Source organism: Dermacentor albipictus, chromosome 5, assembly GCF_038994185.2.
Source record: "Dermacentor albipictus isolate Rhodes 1998 colony chromosome 5, USDA_Dalb.pri_finalv2, whole genome shotgun sequence".
NCBI classification, from domain to species: domain Eukaryota; kingdom Metazoa; phylum Arthropoda; class Arachnida; order Ixodida; family Ixodidae; genus Dermacentor; species Dermacentor albipictus.
The window spans coordinates 14,033,568-14,052,666 of NC_091825.1; the positions used below are offsets into that span (position 1 = coordinate 14,033,568).

General features: G+C 47.2%; 2 protein-coding genes across 2 annotated transcripts; both read left to right on the top strand.

The window, feature by feature from the left end:
- Positions 1-348: 348 nt before the first annotated feature.
- Not10 (CCR4-NOT transcription complex subunit 10) lies at positions 349-3,968 on the top strand. The gene has a single exon (XM_070538281.1). It carries the CDS (start codon positions 613-615, stop codon positions 2,554-2,556), a length of 1,944 nt encoding a protein of 647 aa, XP_070394382.1. The 5' UTR covers positions 349-612; the 3' UTR covers positions 2,557-3,968.
- Positions 3,969-4,881: 913 nt separating this feature from the next.
- LOC139060257 (uncharacterized) lies at positions 4,882-5,520 on the top strand. Its single transcript, XM_070539352.1, has one exon. It carries the CDS (start codon positions 4,882-4,884, stop codon positions 5,518-5,520), a length of 639 nt encoding a protein of 212 aa, XP_070395453.1.
- The last annotated feature ends 13,579 nt before the right edge of the window (positions 5,521-19,099 follow it).

A 19,099-nucleotide genomic window follows, 5' to 3' on the forward strand; every position in this document is an offset into this window, starting at 1 on the left:
AGTGCTGTTGTTAAAGCGACGGGCCCCGTCACCGTAGTGTAGATGTTAATGTACCGGGCCCCGTCACCGTAGTGCAGATGTTAAAGTGCCGGGCCCCGTCACTGTAGTCACTACCATTTCATAAAGGCCGGCGCTGGGTGCACGCACGTGGCAGCAGATGGCCCTAAGTGGGGTACGCTGCTACCACGCATGATGCTTTCATAAAGGCCGGTTTCATCACTATGCAACCATTCCCTTTCTCTATGATGCAACGAAAAACTCATAAATGCAAAACAAACAATGTGACGTCACATCCGATAAAGTTAACTTGCCCTCCTTTCTCACCTTCTCTCAGCTAACGCATGCGCAGCGACCACGGAGCCCTCGGGGGCGATGTTCAGGTGCTGGCGATTCCTCAAATGACCGTCTCGTGGTTGGTCCTGCGTTCTATGGTGCCATTGGTTCGTATTTTTGGTGGGGACGGGAGCGGGACTGTTTTGTAGCGGTTGTAGCGCAGTAGCGTCAAGGTGTGGTACTCCGCTCTGTCACATCGTATGAAATCGCGCAGTGAAAGGTTGCCTTTGAACGCGCGTTACAAACATTCAAATGTAAACACCCTGACAGGATCTCAAGATGTCTGACAAGGAATCGAGCGGCGGCGATGGCAAAACAACATCCACCGACAACGGTGCATCTTTGGACGTGTGTGCTGCTGTGTCCGAGCAGGAAAAACAACTGGCGACGTCAGCTGCAACTGACTTTCATGCTGGCAAGTATGACGCGTGCCTAGAAACGTTGGACAAGCTCTACGCGTTAAGACCGGCGGACGGCAAAGTGGCACACAACCGAGCAGTGGCACGCTACTACGCGTCTTCGAAAAGCATGGAGGAGTTCGGTCGCGAGCTTGTCGAAATCTCGCCGCAGCTGCACGTGAGCCTCGCGAACCCGGACTCTCTGGATGACATAGATCAGTGCATTCCGTTCTTCAACCATGCGGTGGCTCTGTTCCACGCGCAGCAGTACCGTCGAGCCTTGGCCGTGTTGGACCGCTTGTTCCAGTTCATAGAGCCCATGGACGAGTCGGTGGCCAGGAAGATGTGTTTCCTCCACACCGAGCTGTGCCTTTGCCTCAAGCAGCCAGAGAAGGGCCTAGCCACTGTTGCGTACCTCGAGCAGTTGGGCAACAAGGCGGACAGTCCGGAGGCCGAAGCGTGCCGCGGCCGCCTGCAGCTGTACAAGACACGCTGCCTCATCATGATGCGCTCGGTGAAAGCCAGCAAGCGCGAAATCAAGAACCTCGTCAGCTCGTCGGCGGGCAGCAGTTGCCAGACCGTGTTCCTGAGGAGCCAGCTCGAGTTCCTGCGGGGAAACTACCGGAAAGCCGTCAAGGTGCTGGCCACGGCGCAGCAGGGCGATGCGCGCACCGTCGCCATGTACCACAACAACCTCGGCTGCGTCCACTTCTGCACGGGCAAGCCGCACCTGGGCAGCTACAACTTCGCCAAGGCTCTCAACAGCTACGTCGAAGGCTGCTCGCAGGGCGACGCCGCGCTCGATGGCCGGGTCTACTTCGAGCTGCTGTACAATCTCGGCCTGCAGAACCTGTACTGCGGCAAGTACGCGTCCGCCTTCGACTGCCTCGTGGAGGCGGCGCGCATGCAGCCCACCAACGCCCGGCTCTGGCTGCGCATCGCCGAGTGTTGCGTGAACCGGCACAAGTCGGACAACGCGACCGATTTCCAGCTCAAGGACCGCAAGCGATACATGGTGAGCGGCACCGCTGGAGCCGGCCCGCACCGCAAGATCATTCTGGCGCCCGGCATCTCGAGCGACCGGCGCGCGGCAGCCATCGGCTCGGCCGCCATACCAGTGCCGACGCTCGAGTTCGCCGCCCTCTGCCTGCGCAACGTGCTGCAACTACTGCCGGACCCGTCGCCGACCGAAGCTTCGGTGCTGCCAGAAGACGCTGCGGTCGACGCCGCCACCTCGTCGCCGTTGCAAGGAGCCGACGACGCTCTGCGCAACTCGGCACTCGCCCTGGCCGCGTACGTGGCGCTCTGCCTGGGCGATCCCCTGGTGGCGCTGAAGCACGCCGAGAGCCTGCTTGCCCAGCCCAAGGTCGCGGGCGTGCACAGCTTCCTGGCGCACCAGTATGCCGCTGACGCGCTGCTGCTGCTGGACCGTGTCGGGGATGCCATCGACCACCTCAACCCGGACTTGATCAAGGACCTGTCGTACGGTTTCTCTGACCCCGAGGATGGTGCAAACAAAGGAAAGGACGATGTCGCCAAGACTGGCGCATCCGAAGAGAATGGCAAAACATACAGGAAGCCATGGTATCCGTCCTCTCCTTCGATGGCCAAGGTGGTCAGCCTGTACAATCTTGCCGTAGCATACACTCTCAGAGGTGGTCTGGGAAAAGCTACGGAGACTCTCAGGTTGGTCAGTGTGCCAAAGGGGCCTGACCCCGAAATACCCGTGCAGGCCCTTATGTTGGCCATATACGTTCAGCTACAGCAGGGTCATGCTGATTTGGCGAAGAACATCATCAAACAGCATCTTCCCCAGTACAAGTGATTTGTCAGGTGGAGGCAATTACCGGGTTGCTGAAGTGAATAATTTCGGTAAATACTGATGTTGAACAGACTTCCTCCCTTCGTTGTGGGTGTTGGTGTTAGTCATGCACAGTGCAGATCATCCCAATGATTCAAGTGTGAAACGCAAGTCAAGCTGATATGTAGTAATAATAATGCTGACACAGCCTTTGCAGTGGCAGCTGTGTAACTTCACCCTCAATAATTCGCTCCAGTGTGCACCAGCTATCTTCGGACAACAAGACACACCATGTTGGTGTGGCTTTTTGTTTTCTCAATGCACCCCAGAGAAATCAGCAGAGCAACACTGTACAATTGCAGCAGGCATTGTGAACTGCGTGTATTGCATACTACACAGTCCAGCTGCTGGCAAGTTCATCTGATAGCAGTGAGAATGAACAGTGGTCACTTTACCTGCCAGCTAGCACTCTAAGAGCTGCTGAAGAACAATTTTGTAGGAGTTTTCAAGTGCTTCGGTGACATCAACATCAGTCTTTCCGAGCATGTTATGTTCACATCAAAATGCAGTGTGAAACGATTCATTGCATCTCTGCAAGGCATTTTCAAGTTTCAAAAGATGTGAGTGATAACGTTATAGCAGAATATGAAAGCTTGCATTTATATTGGAAGCGAGGCTGGGCAATCGTGGCTCCTGAAGAAAATTACAAAATAATGTGTGACGGATGATTATGTGTAGGTTCTGTTCGCTAAAGCAATAAAAAAAGGGAATTTTGTGCTCGTTTGTTGGAAAGTGAAAGGGACATCACCATGCTGTTCGGCATGGCTGCAACGGACCTTAATTTCATGGCATCATTAAACTAGTCTCGTGTCTCCTTTAGAGCACCTGTGAATTGCAAATTTTTTTGCAGAATCGTCTAATTGTTTGAAAATGTAGGACGGGTTTGTTTTTTTTTCAGACTAGCATGGGAGTCCAAGGGCACCTTTCATTATGTATTCAGCGTGAATAACCTGTAGACCATGAGTTTGTCACATTAACCAAATTGTGACTGAGGTGTCTCCAACCACTGGTTTCTTTGGTCTTTTTTTTTTAATAACAAAGTGATAGAGTTCATTACAGCCTAGACGGTGCATAAGCTCTATTTGCTCAATTTGAAGTGTTCTAGCAGCATGCACAGCATTTGTCTTCGGATGTAGCCACTCGCCGTTGCACTGCCTTGGTGCATATTTCTCAACACTAATAATAAAGTGATTCTGGGGCGAAAACTTGCCTATGTTTCTATAGTCTGACACAAATTTAGAAAAAAAGGGGAGGCCCCGTCCAGACGACCGAAGCGCGACAGCCAATTGCCTCCGCGACTAAAATAATCCCACTCAAGAAATCGTGCTTCTTAAACGCGCAATTCTTGGCATAAATAAAGACTTGTATTTTGATGACTGGTTTAGTAGAGCTCTCGTGCTACAGCGCATGCCGGATAGCGACAGAAATATAACCCTGTGCCTTCCAGAGCGCTGCCTGTCGTCTGCTCCATAGCTTCATTGCGCAACTGACAAAGGTAGAAAGAGCAGCTCTGCATGGCTTTTGCGCTTGTTTACATGTACATGGCACATTTACTACTACTTTTCCGAGCTTAAAATGAATCGGTTGCTATTGAACAAGTCCTTATATAAAACAATGCATTTATTGCAACCATTACAAACCTGGGGCATGAATACTTGAGGCAAAAAAGGTACAAAAGTGCTTCATTCGTTGTTTTAAGTTAGTACTCTTGGTGTTAAATAGCACAAGATTTATATTTTTTGGTTTTGTGTTTTCACAAATTTTTTCCTCTTCACTTTTTTTTTCTGCGAACCTGCAATCTCGCCAGTTCGCGCAAGGCATTCCGTGCGAGTTTTCCGACATGGAGCCCAGCGAGGTGACATCAGAATGCGATCCTTTGTTGCCGAACGAGCTTTGTGTCGCCTCAATGTCCACACCATCAGGGAACCTCGACAAGAACAAGAGTGGCCACATAGCAATTCACGCAACATAATCCTCCACTGCTACAGGTATTGGCGTAACAGGGAGCCTGAACACAGTGTGGAGGCCACGACCAAGTTTGTCACCGAGATGCTCGGTGTCAGTGAAAGCACAGCGTTCAAGGTGAGGAGGGAGGTCAAAGCGTCGCATCTTTCGGGTGGCAAACTGTCGACACCCTCGCGAAAGCGCCCTCGAAATGCGGAGAAAAGAAGAGGCAGCACGAAGTATGAGAGCTTCACAATGTGCACGCTGAGGTCATGTGTGCACGAGTTCTTTCGCCGCAACGAGATACCGACGATCGAGTAGATAACTAATGAGTTCTCAAAGCATATGGATCTCCCATCACTGAAGTGGTGTACTGTGCATCGTCTGCTTGTTGAGATCGGATTCAAGCACGAGAAGAGGAGCCGCAATTTACTGCTTATCGACCGGGATGACATCGCTGAATGGCGGAATTGCTACCTTTGTGACCTGGAGCGCTACCGAGCGGAAGGCCGAAAGATCTTTGTCCTGTACGAGACGTGGGTGACGGCGGGACACACTCGGTCGATCGTGTGGACAGACACCGTGGGGCAGAAGCGCGTACGCCTATACACTCGAGCAAATGGCCTGTCAACGGGTCTGAAACAACCTTCTGGAAAAGGCCAGTGTCTGATTGTGACACACATCGGCAGCGAGGATGGCTTCATCAATGGCTGCTTAGATATATTCCGAGGCCAAAAGACGGCAGACTACCACAAAGAAATGGACGGCAATCACTTCGAGGGATGGTTTAATGACGTTCTGCAGAAGTTGCCTGCTGGTAGCATCATTGTTTTGGACAATGCACCTTTCCATTCCCGGCGAAAAGAGAAATTACCGACGACAGCTTGGAAGAAGGAAGAAATACAGGAGTGGCTCAAAAGCAGTAACATCACCTACAGTGAAAGGATGGTTAAAAAGCAGCTGCTTGAGTTGGTAGCATCTTAAAGCCAGGCTTTCTGAGCTGCATCGTAGACAATGCAGCTTAAAGGGCCGGTTGCATTGTACTCAAGCTCCCACCGTACCACTGCAAATTTAATCCTATTGAGCTCGTGTGGGCAAAGGTGAAAAATGGCATCGCTGCGGAGAACAGAGACTTCAAGTTGTCCACGGTTGAAGACATCTTGAGAGGAAGAACATTCACCACGTCACGGACGTGGAGGCAAAGTTCGGGCTTGATACGTCTGGAAGTGACCACATCCAACTGGGTGAAGATGACAGTGAAGAAAGCGACTCCGACTGCGAGCTGTCCGGCATTGAGCCACTCGATGAAGCATAACAACTTCTTATTAACTAAAGAACAGCCCTTATTAGGGCCACCAAAATTTTGCCGGTGGGTTCACAGCAGCCAAGCATTTTCCCGTGACCTCTCAAAAAAATAAGCAGTTCATTCGGTGACATATTCCTTTTAATGGAAGCTGGAATGCTCGAATGTGGAAACATGCTGAAATGCTGGAAAATCTGAATGCAAATACAATTATTAACCCTGAATAACTATGTGGGGGCCCAAAATGCTCACTCGGGCAGCCACTGTCCAGCTTCACACGAGAAAGCAGTAGTCAACGTGAAATTGACAGCCACTCTTAGCAGCCTGCACGCCAAAGCACATTCATGTGGTTGCATTGTTTATTTTGGTTATCTGGATCATGCAAATAATGTGAATAAGAGAACAGTTATAAAACATCATTGGCTTAGTGAGGCCCAAAGTGCTCACTAGGGCAGCCATTCTCGAGTTGACGGGCCGTATGGTGAAGTAGCAGCAGCCGACGCGAAATTGACCACCAATCTTGGCAGCCTGCGCATCGAAAGGAAAACAATAGTAGTCGTGTCGGAGCCATCGTCAAGTTTACATGCCCCTAAAGGCCAATACATGCAGCCAAGTAATAACAAAAACACACCATCGGCTCAGTTTACTCCACTGCACAGTCATTTAATTTCGTCAAACCACTTGAACAAATAAGAGCGATGCACAGCTAAACGCCCCTGTTAGGCGGCCTGCTTCCATGTAGTTGTGCTGCCCCTGCTGTTTTTTCCAGCCTGTTGAGATGAAAAATGCAAATGTCAGAAGGCCCAAAATGCTCGATTGGGCAGACACCTTGGAGCATGGCAGGCCCTGTGATGAAATAGAAGCAGTTGGGGGCACGCTTGAAAGGCACCTTTAGCAGTCTGCATTTCAAAGTGCAGTCATGTGTAGCCATTGTAGGTGAAATAGCAGCAGTCAATGTGAGATTGACAGCCACTGTTGGCAGTTTGCATGCAAAAGCACATTCATGTGGTGGCATTGTTTATCTTGGTTATCTGGCCCAGGCAAGTAATGCAAATAGGAGAACAATTATCAAGCGTCATTAGCTTAGTCAGGCCCAAAATACTTATTTGCGTAGATATTTATAGCAGTAGTCGAGGGCACGCTTGAAAGGCACCGTTTGCAGTCTGCACATCAAATCACAGTCATGCCGCAGCCGTTGTTGTATTTGTTTATCTGACCGGGCAAGTAACACAAATGTAAGCAGAATTTTTCACCCTGAATAGCTCTGCTAGCATTGTTTGGAATAAGAAATGCTGAGTAAAGTTGAATGTGTTTTATTGAGGCAATTATTGAATTGACAAGCCATCAGCATAGCAATCGACGGCCAGGTTCAGACAATGACATTGGTGAAGTAATAAATGGTGAAAGTTGCAAAAGCTCTCAATGCACTGCTTTGCTGGGCTCCTTTCACTGAAAAATGCCTTTGCAAAGATGAAAGCGTCAGACAGGAAATGACACCCCACTTCACAATGTTATTCATGTTGAAAATGTTTACCATCATATCTGATAGGCAGCGAAACCGCCTGTTTACAAAGACTGAAAGCATGAAAAAATGCAACAGCATAGCAAGGTGTTTCACAATATGCAGCCTTTCATGTGCACTTCTGGCAAGCTGCCACACACACTGATGCATAAGCATGAAGAGAGGTGAGAGGCAAAGTTACTCTGCAACCCACATGACGCTTTTAAGAAAATGTATCTGTCAACCTTTGTGTTTTCATAGGCGATCAAAATTTGTTTTGAGCAAGTTTGTTAATCACATTGCAGCAACTACACAAGAAGCGAGGACAGAAAACACAGCGAGTAGGCAGATTGAAAAGACGAGGTAGACCAGTGAGAAAGGTTTTAATGAGATGGAAGAGGTCAGCCCTGCAATCTACAGGAGTTAGTGCTTTGAATGAGATTGGTTAATGAAAATGCGTAAAAAGACTTTGCTGAAAGAAAACTAGCAAAAACAAATGCTAATATAAAATAAAAGGACAGAAATAAGAGCGCAAACACGTACGCATGGAAGCAGGCACGTATTCACACACAAACGCGAAAACTAAGAAAATCTCAAATATAAAAAGAATGTGCGAAATAAAAAAAAATTTGACCAACGCAAGAAAACATACACACATTTACAAATAGACGCGGGTAGATGTATTATATAGGAGCGGGTTCACAAGCTGCTGTGCCTACCTTCTCGTACGATTTTTTTACCGTTCTCTTAACAGTATCTTGGGAATTTTTAATTGCAACATATCGCGAGGATCAAAAAGCAGCGCGAAGCTGCGTTGTGGGAAACCATCATATCGAGCGCTGGCAACACAACTTATGCCTGAGTGTGCCACAGCACCCACTGTACAGCTTGCGCATGCAGTGAGCACTGGTGGAAAGCTATCAATCGGCGGTGCTACACAACGCTCGAACAACGTCGCTAGACGCTCGGCTATCTCACTGCTGACATATTTCGTTCACGCTAAGTTGACGGCGACAAATCTTTGCGTTGAAGGCTTCTTCTGCAAATATTTTCTGTTGAGTCGCTCGTAGGTTTGTTTCATGCGCGCACGCTTTTCTCATTTCTCCTGAGAATGGTTTTGCTTCATCACTTCACCCCGTCCGACGAAAAACGCAGCGACACAGTACACGAACACCCCCGCTGCTAACAGTATGCACCAGTCTTTGGAAAACTTTTCTCGTCGTAACTTCACTCGGGAGCGAAATAAAACAACATGGAACAAACACGCAGGATGCGTGTTCGTAGCGGTAGCCGCGGGATCCTGTTTTCAGGCAAAGCGTAGAGCAGCGCCAGCGATGTTGAAATCCCAAGCAGCCGACTGCCGATGCTTGGCCGATTGTTGGGAAATGGTCGGAAGCCGGCTTGACTGGCCTCCCGACTTCCGAAAACAGTCGGCTACTTCCAGCTTAAGCGTCTACTGCCAGCGTTCCACGAAAAAGAAAAAAAACAAACACAAACGTGCGCCACCAGGGAAGGCAGGCGGAGAGAGAGTAAAAACTTTATTGAATACAAATAAAATAAAATAAGGCACGATGGTTGGAGCCCCTATTCCAGGGCCCCACTGGCACGAGCGGTTCGCTGGACTTGGTCCAGAAGAGCCAACTGGCTCTCCCGACCCTCGTCCGCAAGCATCCCACTGCCATTAGTGGATGTTGGTGTAAGATGGGGCTGTCTATGTGCGGAGGCCTCCTGGGGCACTCCCATGTGATGTGTTTTAAAGCGCGGGAAACTTTTCTTTTCGACCGTTTTTCTTTTCCCTTCGTGTTTTAGACTCTGCAGCTGGGTGACATGGCCTGGAGTTGTACACTGCGCGTGCGGCAGGGAAGCCAGCGGGTCTGTCGTCAGTAAATTTTGAATAAACGGTGCGATCTATCTGAACCCAAGATGAGAAATTGAGAAACACGCCCAAGGCAGCACCACAAAAGCACTTGCACGCGCAAGTATTAACATGGAGGCATACGCAATAGTGCGTCGCAATAAATGTACAGACTATGTGGAATACCTTTTTTACATAGAGTTATACATTTTTCTGAAACCATGGAACGGCTTACAATAGGTAATATTATATAGGTTTATTTTTTCTTGTCCACCAAAGCTTCTGTAAACTTTATGTGCTTTCACGTATAGCGCTTTCATACATCGCTCTTGGGCAAGACGAAGGAATGACACCACTTCCCAAATGGCAGACTGCGCGCTGCATGTATAGGCGCATACGTAACCTAGCTCCCACGCAACCCCGTGTGAAAGAAAACGTTATTCGAATCCGACTCATGCATGTACTGCCTCAGTATACGAAACCGCATCCGTCGGAAGTCTCATTGTGGATATTTTATATATGAAAGACGTCCCGTAGAATATTACCCTGCACTTCTGGCACATATATACGAAACAAAAAAGCCGTTTAATGTGATCGAACTTTCAGTTTCCACGTTAGAATACATATGTTTTCTGGTTCGTATGTGGGGCTATGATGTCCTATCGCGCTCAATATGCGCTGCAACGCGAATGTGCGAGGTAAAGCGGTCGCGCGTTGTGGCTCGCACTGAGCGCCATATGGTACGTGTCCAGTCGAGACACGTCCGAAATGACGTCTACTTGGTAAAAACATAATGCATCAACGGAGATTTACACCTGATTGAGCATTTGTAGTTAATGACTTAACGTAGCGAATGGGTACAGCCAAACACAGAGACACACGTAGCTGGAGTGCCTGGATGCTGGCGTGAGTTGGCCATTGTGGGTGTTTACTTTGTACAAAAACAAAATAATAATAATAAAATAACGATACAAAAAATGGAGGCGGTAATTACGCGCTGCTACCAGTGTCACCGGCAGAGGTTGTGCAGCGTGAGAGATCACGTGAGCCACAGAAGAGGCGACTGCGCACTTGGCATATGTAGCATGAGTTTTTCGCCAGAACTTTCCAGCCTCGAGCGGAGAGCACCTTGCATTATATTCGGGTTCGTGACATGAACGTGACGTGTTATATATTTCTTTTACTTTATCTAGCGTTGAGATTTCACCGTGCGCGCGAGCTGGGAGTTGCCACGGTGCATTTCGCGCCGCCTTTATTCTCCCCACTTTAGAAGTGCCGCATCAACCGGGTGATGTGCAGGCGCGCCAAGCAAGCGGCCTTCGTCGCACACGGCGTGGAAGGCTTTGCCGTGTTCGATTCTATTGCGGGTATTTCTGAAGTGCAGCCTGTGGAATAATTTTGGTCGCATGGCGGGCAGAAACCGTCAAAGAAGTCAGCAGAAACAACGAATAATTGTGCAGGCACCAGGGGCGTAGCCAGGGGGGGGGGCTTCAGCCCCCCCCCCCCCGAAATTTTTTCGCGCTGTCCATGCACCGCCGACCAAAGCAACCCCCGGCGCAGAAAATCATTCTGGATTTTGTCTAGAACGTATTTTTCATGCTCGAAAAGCCACCTCACCGCAAAAATTGCGAACTCGGGCTGGATTTCGCGGCAACGCCCATGCACCGGGAGTCACATAACGCAAGCAGCCCTATCCGAGCACTAAGTTTCAAGGACGTTTTGATGGCGAACGGGCTCGCCGCGGCATCTCGCGGAGGCTGCGGAATCTACACTCTATCATGGAATCTATGGAGCGCGTGGGTGTCAATTCCGAAACTTTATGGATATAAAGTTCTCATAAACTTTTGATATGAAAGGTGCATTGACATTTCCAAACGTGTGCTTTAGATATTCAATTGCGTAACTTTGTAAGTTTAATGTTCCCATAAATATTTGACGCCAAAGGTGCATTAACTTTTCCAAAGACGCACATCGGGCCATACACCGACACTAGCCAAATCAACGCACTATCAGACAAGTTGACAAAGCCCGCAGCGAGGCCCGATGAGACGAAGCGTTGTGGTGGTTCATTCGTGCCGTCATGTCACATAAAAAATATCATTTTTTTTTCACCTGCGCCAAAGCATCCAGTGAAGACACTAAAGCCAGCCAAGGTAACTACGTTCTTATTTATTTTTTCTACTATGACTTTTAATCGCGAAGACCACGTTGAGCCTCTTCAATTTTGTTGTTCTCGCTCCCCTACCCGGAGGCTGCCAGAGCCAGCCAGAGCGCATGCGTTTTTCTCGTGTTGCCCCGACCACCGCGTGGCGCACTTCTGTGCGCCTTCGGTTTTCTCTGGCCGAGTGCATTTCCGCCTGGCAGAGTTTTTGGACGCTTTATAGCTAGCATACGAGAAAAAGAAACAATGGTCGCTCGCCGCCATCAATGTGGAGACTCGACGGATTGCACCGCGTTCGCTTGAGCGCTACCTCTCCAGAAAGTCTTGTCTCGCCAGTGTAGGATACCGAGCAGTATTCACATGTTTCTTGGTGAACCAAGCGTCTCGTGTTTTCTTCGATATTCCTTTAATAGCCACATTAGTTGCCCAAAGTAGGCATTCGATTGTCACCAACATACTTTCGTTTGCGTATTTTTTTTCGTTACGGTTCCCCCGCCCCACAAAAGGCAAAAAAAAAAAAAATGTTGCGCCGCAGCGAATTGTCGCATGGTGAAAGTTCTATTTTGTTACTTCTTTTGCGGAAAGTAATGGACCATGGGACGCTTCAGCTGCCGGATGCTCATTACATTATTGCAATAGCAATTATATGGAGACTCTAGGCGCATTCCTGCCGTCGCCTTCGCCCTCATATTCCGCATAAAGTCTAAGGGCGATAACATCGTGACCGCGCGCCGCATGCTGTCTGTGCGAGTGAAAGCGCGTGTGTGTGTGTGGGGGGGGGGGGGGGGGATGGGTGAGCCGATGATGGTGGCTCAGTGTGCGCAAAGAAGAAAAGCGGGGAGCAAGCGCGCCGCGCCGTCCGTCGCGCGTGATACATCGGGGGGAGTGGATTCTGTGAATATGTGATTGCGCAACATGTTTATTTGCCCTGTTTGACCCATTATATACCATGACTTTTTCTTAGATACGTAGATTTATTGGAAACTTATACGTATGTTTAGATATCTTGTTGTGAGGCTTTGTGTATACGTGCAGTGAACTTTGTTTCCAGTGGCAATTTTTTGCCCTTTATCAAGCTGTATCTTAGCATTATATTCCATTGTATCTTCGCATTTCTAATGTACGAGGGCGAGTCAAATGAAAGTGAGCCCACCCACCCCGCGCAATGATGGTTCTGTTCATTATCTGCAAGGCCTGCGCGTAGCACGCAGGCATCTCTCATTTACAAAAGTGGCACGCAGGTGTGAGCGTAAATGTTCTTTAATGCGCTCATAAACTTGGTTGAACATGGTTGCGTGACGTAATGGACGCTCCAGAAGTTGAGCAGCGTGGTGCCGTGAGGTTTTTGAGAGCTGAAGGCGTTTCCCAAAAAGAAATTAGTCGCCGTATGGCTGCCGTGTACATGGAACATAGCATTTCATTGGCCACTGTGAAGCGTTGGAACAAACGGTTCAAAGAAGGACGTGAAAGTTGCAAAGACTATCCCAGACTGGGACAAAGCCATCGTGCAATCACCCCTAACAAAATTTCAAAGGTTGATGAGCTGATGACACAAGAATGGAGAATAAGCATCGATGAACTGACAGAGCGTGTGATCAGTCACGGTTCGGTTCACCGTCACCGTTGACGCCATAATTCATGAACATCTCGGTTATCGGCTCTTGTGTGCGCAATGGATGCCCAAGATTTTGAATCTCCGCCAGAATACGGAGAAGTTCGGCGCTGCCTTTACTCATCTGATCCGGTATTACAATAAGGGTGACGATTTCTTGTCTGCAAGTGTGATCGAGGACGAACCATGGTGCCACTACTGCGAGCCTGAAACACGACGGCAAAGCTTACAATGGAAACACTTGAATTCACCACTCCCAAAGAAAGCAAAGGCCACCATTTCCGCCGGAAAGGTGTTGTTGACTTTTATTTTTCGATCGTCAGGGGCCATTACTGATAGAATTTACGGAATCTTGAGAGACTATCACTTGTTTACGATATTGTGAAACGCCGGATCGCCTGCGTGTCGCAGTCAAGAACAAACTACGTGAAAAATTGACGAATGAGTTCATCTTGTTCCACGATAATGCCCATCTCCAAGTCGCTGATGTGGTTAATATAAAACTGGTGAAGTTCATGTGGGAAATGCTGCAATATCCGCCATACAACTCAGATCTGTCGCCTTGCGACTTCCACATTTTGGGGCAAACAAAAAAACAACTCATGGGAACCAGATTCGTCTCGGACGATGACGTGAAAGTCAGTTGCAGACGGTTTGAAGCAGCAACCAAAGGAGCTTTATGAGACGGGAATTACGCGACTCGTTAGTCAATGAGAAAAATGTCTAAATGTCTAAATGCTCATGGAGGCTACATTAAATAAAGTACCCCATTTGTCATATATTTGCATTGGCTCACTTTCATTTGACTCGCCCTCGTATACTCTGCAGAACTCCTGCTTCTGATACGTGCTCTCTGCTGCCAGTATAATTTCGGTGCAATTACTCACTATACACGACCGGTGATAGATGTTTCTGCGTAATACATTGGAACAAATGATAGCGTCATTGAGATTTTTTACTGGCCGTTGCATATGTACAAGGATGTAAACAAGGACCTTGAATGACAAAGTTTCATTAACATATTTGTCCTCAACTTGTTCATTTCATGGCCTTTACATTTTTCATATCAGCGACATGCACTGCTTTGCTGATTTCGAACTGATGTAGTTCTAAAGTTCACGAGGGTTGCAATGTGGGCTTGTGTGTGTCCCTTTGTGTATTCTCTTGTCCCGTCTTTGAATCGCGCTACCATATTCCCCTTGTAGTTCTAAAGTTCATGTGACATTTTCTTTATTATTAAATAGACAAAAATATGGAAGCATTGACATCAGTTACGTTGGGCACGATTTTTGGCACATACGAATAAAATGTTTTATGAAGAAATACGTATTTTACTTGTATTGACAGTGCGTAGCGTTCAAGAATTCGTTTGCAGCATCTTTGGCAATGGCAATGAGGTTATTATTAATGTATTTGATCCCTAGGCAAATTATTTAAGAGGAAGCTTAGCTTGGGTGCAACTCCGACGCGGCCTATTTAGATACATGTAAAACGAAGAAACGCTTTTCTGAGATAACCCCTGAATCGCTTTTAATGAAATTTGTTGCATTTGAGAGAGTAAGCTAAATTCTAGTGTCTGTTGGAAGCGGAATTTCGATTTAGGGCTGGAACTTTGTTTAAAATATTTTGAAAAATTCGAAACTTCGAAAAAAAAATAGGACGAAGTTTACAAATTAAGAGCTCTGCATCAAGAACAGATATCGCGGTTCTGTACACGGCATCCACTACACCATTCAAAGCGGACAAATAGGATATGTCTATTTGTATCTTACATGTATTGATTATGTTATGTACAAGGGTTCTGCAAGAGCCGTATTTCCATAATACTTTATTTTTTGAGACTCATGTGTAACATATCAATTTTGTCCGCTGTAGACGTAATATTATGTGCAATTCACGGAATTGTGATATCAATTTTTATTGCTGATTTACAGATTTATAAACTTAATTGTTTCGTTTTCTGAAACTTTTCGATTTGTACCACTTTTAAATAAAATATTGACGACATAAATAGAAAATTCGAAACAAACAGGAACTAGAATTTAAGTTTTTCTTTTAAATGCAACAAATATAATCAAATTTGGTGCAGTGGTTGCCGAGAAAAACGAATTTTCCTTCTACGTGTATTTAGATAGCAGCATCCGACCTAATTTTTCCTCTTAGGAGGAGGCCGAGCTGCATGGTGAGCCCCTCCCCCCCCCCCCCCCCCCGAACGAAATTTCTGGCTACGCCACTGGCAGGCACTCGTCCTTTCACTGTATTTTGCTACGGCAGTTCGCAGTAACGAAGAAAAAGTTGCGTCTTGCGAGCATCCGCCTTTATGCGTCTTTTCCTGTTTCCTTGCGCCATATATATATATATATATATATATATATATATTTCAGGCAGCAATTGCACAACACTTTGAAATCAAGCCTTAATTCAGGCCATGCGTTCACACGTGCCACTGCGTTCCGACAAGCTGCGCAGTGCTTTGAAGAAGCGAGAGGCAGCAATTTTTTGTTTTTGTTGCTTTTGCGTAAGAAATGCTGAGGGACGAATATATATATTGAAGGAATATATACCAGCTATACAAAAGCGATGACGGCGGTTCATCACACGGGGAAAAACAGCAACCATCACATACAGACGTTAGCGACAGTTCATCTGGCAGTTAGGTCTGCTTCCCGCTAAAGGATGGTTCTGTGTTTTGTTTCGCGCTGATCGAACTCTAATTAAAGCGAACTATGAAATCAGAATCAAATTTATTTTTACCATATATGCGGATGCGCATGCAACGACCACTATATGAGCAAGAGTACGTGGAGACCAGAGTGCAAGTCGCAAGAAGAAGACATAGAGTAAGTATTACATTTCCTTTACCAAAAAGCACTAGATTTCAATACTTCGAAAACGGATATGTTTGTAACACTATTGTATCGTTCACTATATTGCTTTCTTTTTTTGTAGGTAAACTATCGAGAGAATAACTATTTAACGGGCAACAAAATTTAATCAAGTGGATATTGGGTTAGACAGCTCTCGTAATAGTAATAGTCGTAATAGCACATACGAAAGAGCCAAGCAAAATTGTTCGCGCACGGCGTGGTATTTTTAAACGGCCCTGTCGCATCACAGCAAAAATCGTCAGACGATGTAAGCACAGGCGACTCGCGGACTGTACAGTTCAGAAAAACATTTCGGTTGGATGTTTTCACTGGGGAGTGTGGAAGAAGCGATTATACGAAGCCAAGAAATGTCAGAATCTGCAATTTTTGTAGCTTTTGTGAATTCGTCTAAGAATAATTAAGGCTGCATGCCAATCAATGTCAGTCATACAAATGGAGCATTTCTGCTGTCGACGTGTGTTTGATTGGGAAGAACTAGAGTTAGATCGAATTATTAACACATCTGCACAATGAACTAATTACGTTCAACAATCAAGCAGTTGAGAATGAATAAATTTATGGTACATCATGAGTGTTTTTTCAAGCTGTCTCTTGTGCGGCACATCTATCATTTTCGTGCAAAACTCGCCTGGAAGGCGTATTGACTGCATGCATCCACGTACACGTCGAACTCTGTGCACATATAGACGCAATGCATTGAAGATTAATATTTTTTTTTAATTCAAATTAGTTATTTCTGCCTTGGTAAAGGTACAGACAGCGGAGTCGCAGAAAAAGCTGTCAGATACAGCTTGAGAGAGCCCCCTTTCGCAGCGTGTTCACAGCAAGGCTTTTAAAACAAAGGTCATTGCACAGTGTAACAACAGTTATACAATAATGAGCAAGAATGAAAGGAAACAAGATTATACAATATTTAAACAATATTCACCAAAAGGAAAACAGAACCTACATGGTAACAAACGTAGCACCCAAACTACTGGTTGACGCATTGAAGAGGTCAAAGTTATTATATATATATATATATATAGGTAAACTCAAATTTTGCAAGACGCGTAGCGCCACCTGCCGGTGCGAAGAGGCAGCGCACGAGAGTGGCAAAAAAGCAAAGCCTGGCACTATATTACCACCACAAGCCGGAACCGTGCCCATCACCAGACTACCGAGGAGATAGAGGCAGCGCCCTGCTGTTTCAAGCCCGCACTGGCGCTCTCCTCACGAACCAACGCCGCCACGAACTATTCCGCGTGGATCCGACGTGCCGCTTGTGCGGTGCACCAGAAGAAACCCTTCTCCACGTGCTACGACAATGTCCGAGACTTCCCGCAGTTCCCCGATCGTGCCCCCTGGCTGAGAGCCTGGCGCTGACTGGTCTTACCGAGGAGGACCGAACTGCACGCGCCGAGACTACGAAGATCCGGCTAGAACAGTGGGAACGACTGGGCAGCCGAGCCGAATAGGTGAAGGAAACCCCCAGACAGGTATCGCCCGGCTAGAGCCGTTCAGTCACAGCGAGTGGCCGCTGATGCCGACCTCCTCAGCTACACGAGTTCCTAATATAAAGACGGCCGACCAGGTAGCGACGCATCTGGGATGCGCCGACTTGAACCGGCAGCGCTGGTGGATTGGATTGCCGTGGCTTTGGTGAAATCCGAGGCGACTGGAGCCTAGAATACAACAAACCGGACCAACCAGACGGACTCACACACTGCGACTGTGACAAAACTGTGTTTTATGTTCTTTTCTGTGTTTTCTCTCCTTACTTTCTTTCCTTCTTGTACTCTGAACATCTCCTGTGGCGTTGACAAACGCCTGCCCTGAGTCAAAAGGGATCAGGACCATTACTTACTTACTTACTTACCTACTAGTAATTGAGTAGTGCGAAGCCCTACTCCCTTGCCGAGTTGCCTATGCAGCTAGCTACTGCGAAACAACGATTTTGGTCCATATTGCGAGTGTTTTGCGCATTTAACACCCAAACAGAGAGCTATGAATTTGTACGCTAGTCGGACGCGCCGCCAAACTGCCATAAAGAGCTTGCTGGCTCTCTCACCAGACGGATGGCGGAAACGACGGCAACCGCGATAGCTCCGCGCGCTACGAAAAAACGCCGCAATCGACGCTTCTGTTGTGTTGTGAATTGCCATGAAGGTGAAGGACGGAATAACAACGTTCAGTTTTACCGATTTCCATCGCGATCGTATGAAGGGGAAACGCGAGAGCGCTGGATACGGGCCGTTCAACCTGTTGGGTAATCGGATTACTTGCATTCCCCACAACACAGCGGCTCGCGTGAGAAAGTGCGACAATTTTGTTCTTCTGTTGCTGTGCTGCGTAGCCCTGACGGAGGACCGTGGTAGCCAAGCGAAAACTCAAGAATCTGCAGCCGCCACTTCGTTGGTAACAGAAAAAAACAACGTTGCGAACCATCCTGCGTATGTGCTATCGATATTTCCACCTGCTAACAGACGTCCGCCTCCGCTTGACTCAACAAGCTCATTTCTACTTTCGGTATTTTGTATGTCCTGCGCCGATACAACAAGCACGTTTGGCAATGTGCTGAGCCTGCTCGACTGCGTTTTTCGAATGTGAGCAATAAAGCTGTTGTAGGAGCACTGGATGAGCAATTGCGAAGTAACGCACATGTGTAAAAAAAATGTCTCGTTTATCAACATTTATTTGTGCGCGCTTGTTGCTCGAAGCGTCTGCGAAAAGTTCAAAGGTACTGAGCGACGCTGTAGCTCCTGCGAGAAAGACAGATGCGGCGCGTAGGCACTGTAGGAAGCTTACTTTCGTTATGATCGCACGCTGTTTGCTGCCGTGGAAAAGGTTTTCTGTTTGCTGCTCTGAAAAAGGCTATGGAAGGATTTACTCTCTGTAAATAATTGCGAGAAAAACATTACGATAATAACATGCATAAAAATATAGGAGATACTTAAGTCTTGTATTCAGGACATTTTTAATATGAACTAACTTGAAATACTTAGATTTTTATGCTGATATGCCTATAAACAAACCCGGTGCTCTCTGTACTTGCGAGCTGCAACACGCCGAAATAACACCTAGCTGAGACTTATTTTATATTGTACGCGTACTTTGCCCTGCTGAGCTTCCTCCCTTTCCGAAGCGTGGACGGGGGGAGTTTCCAGCTCCTTAATTTTGAGGAAACCGTGCCTCAACACAACCGAAAGCGGAGGGTCCATTGTGGCCTATTCACCTTCGCTTGTGGACAGCCCTTTCGCACCA

Bases quoted from the DNA above. Each gene is read 5' to 3' on its own strand.
- Not10 (XM_070538281.1), top strand. From the start codon at position 613: ATGTCTGACAAGGAATCGAGCGGCGGCGATGGCAAAACAACATCCACC.
- LOC139060257 (XM_070539352.1), top strand. From the start codon at position 4,882: ATGGATCTCCCATCACTGAAGTGGTGTACTGTGCATCGTCTGCTTGTT.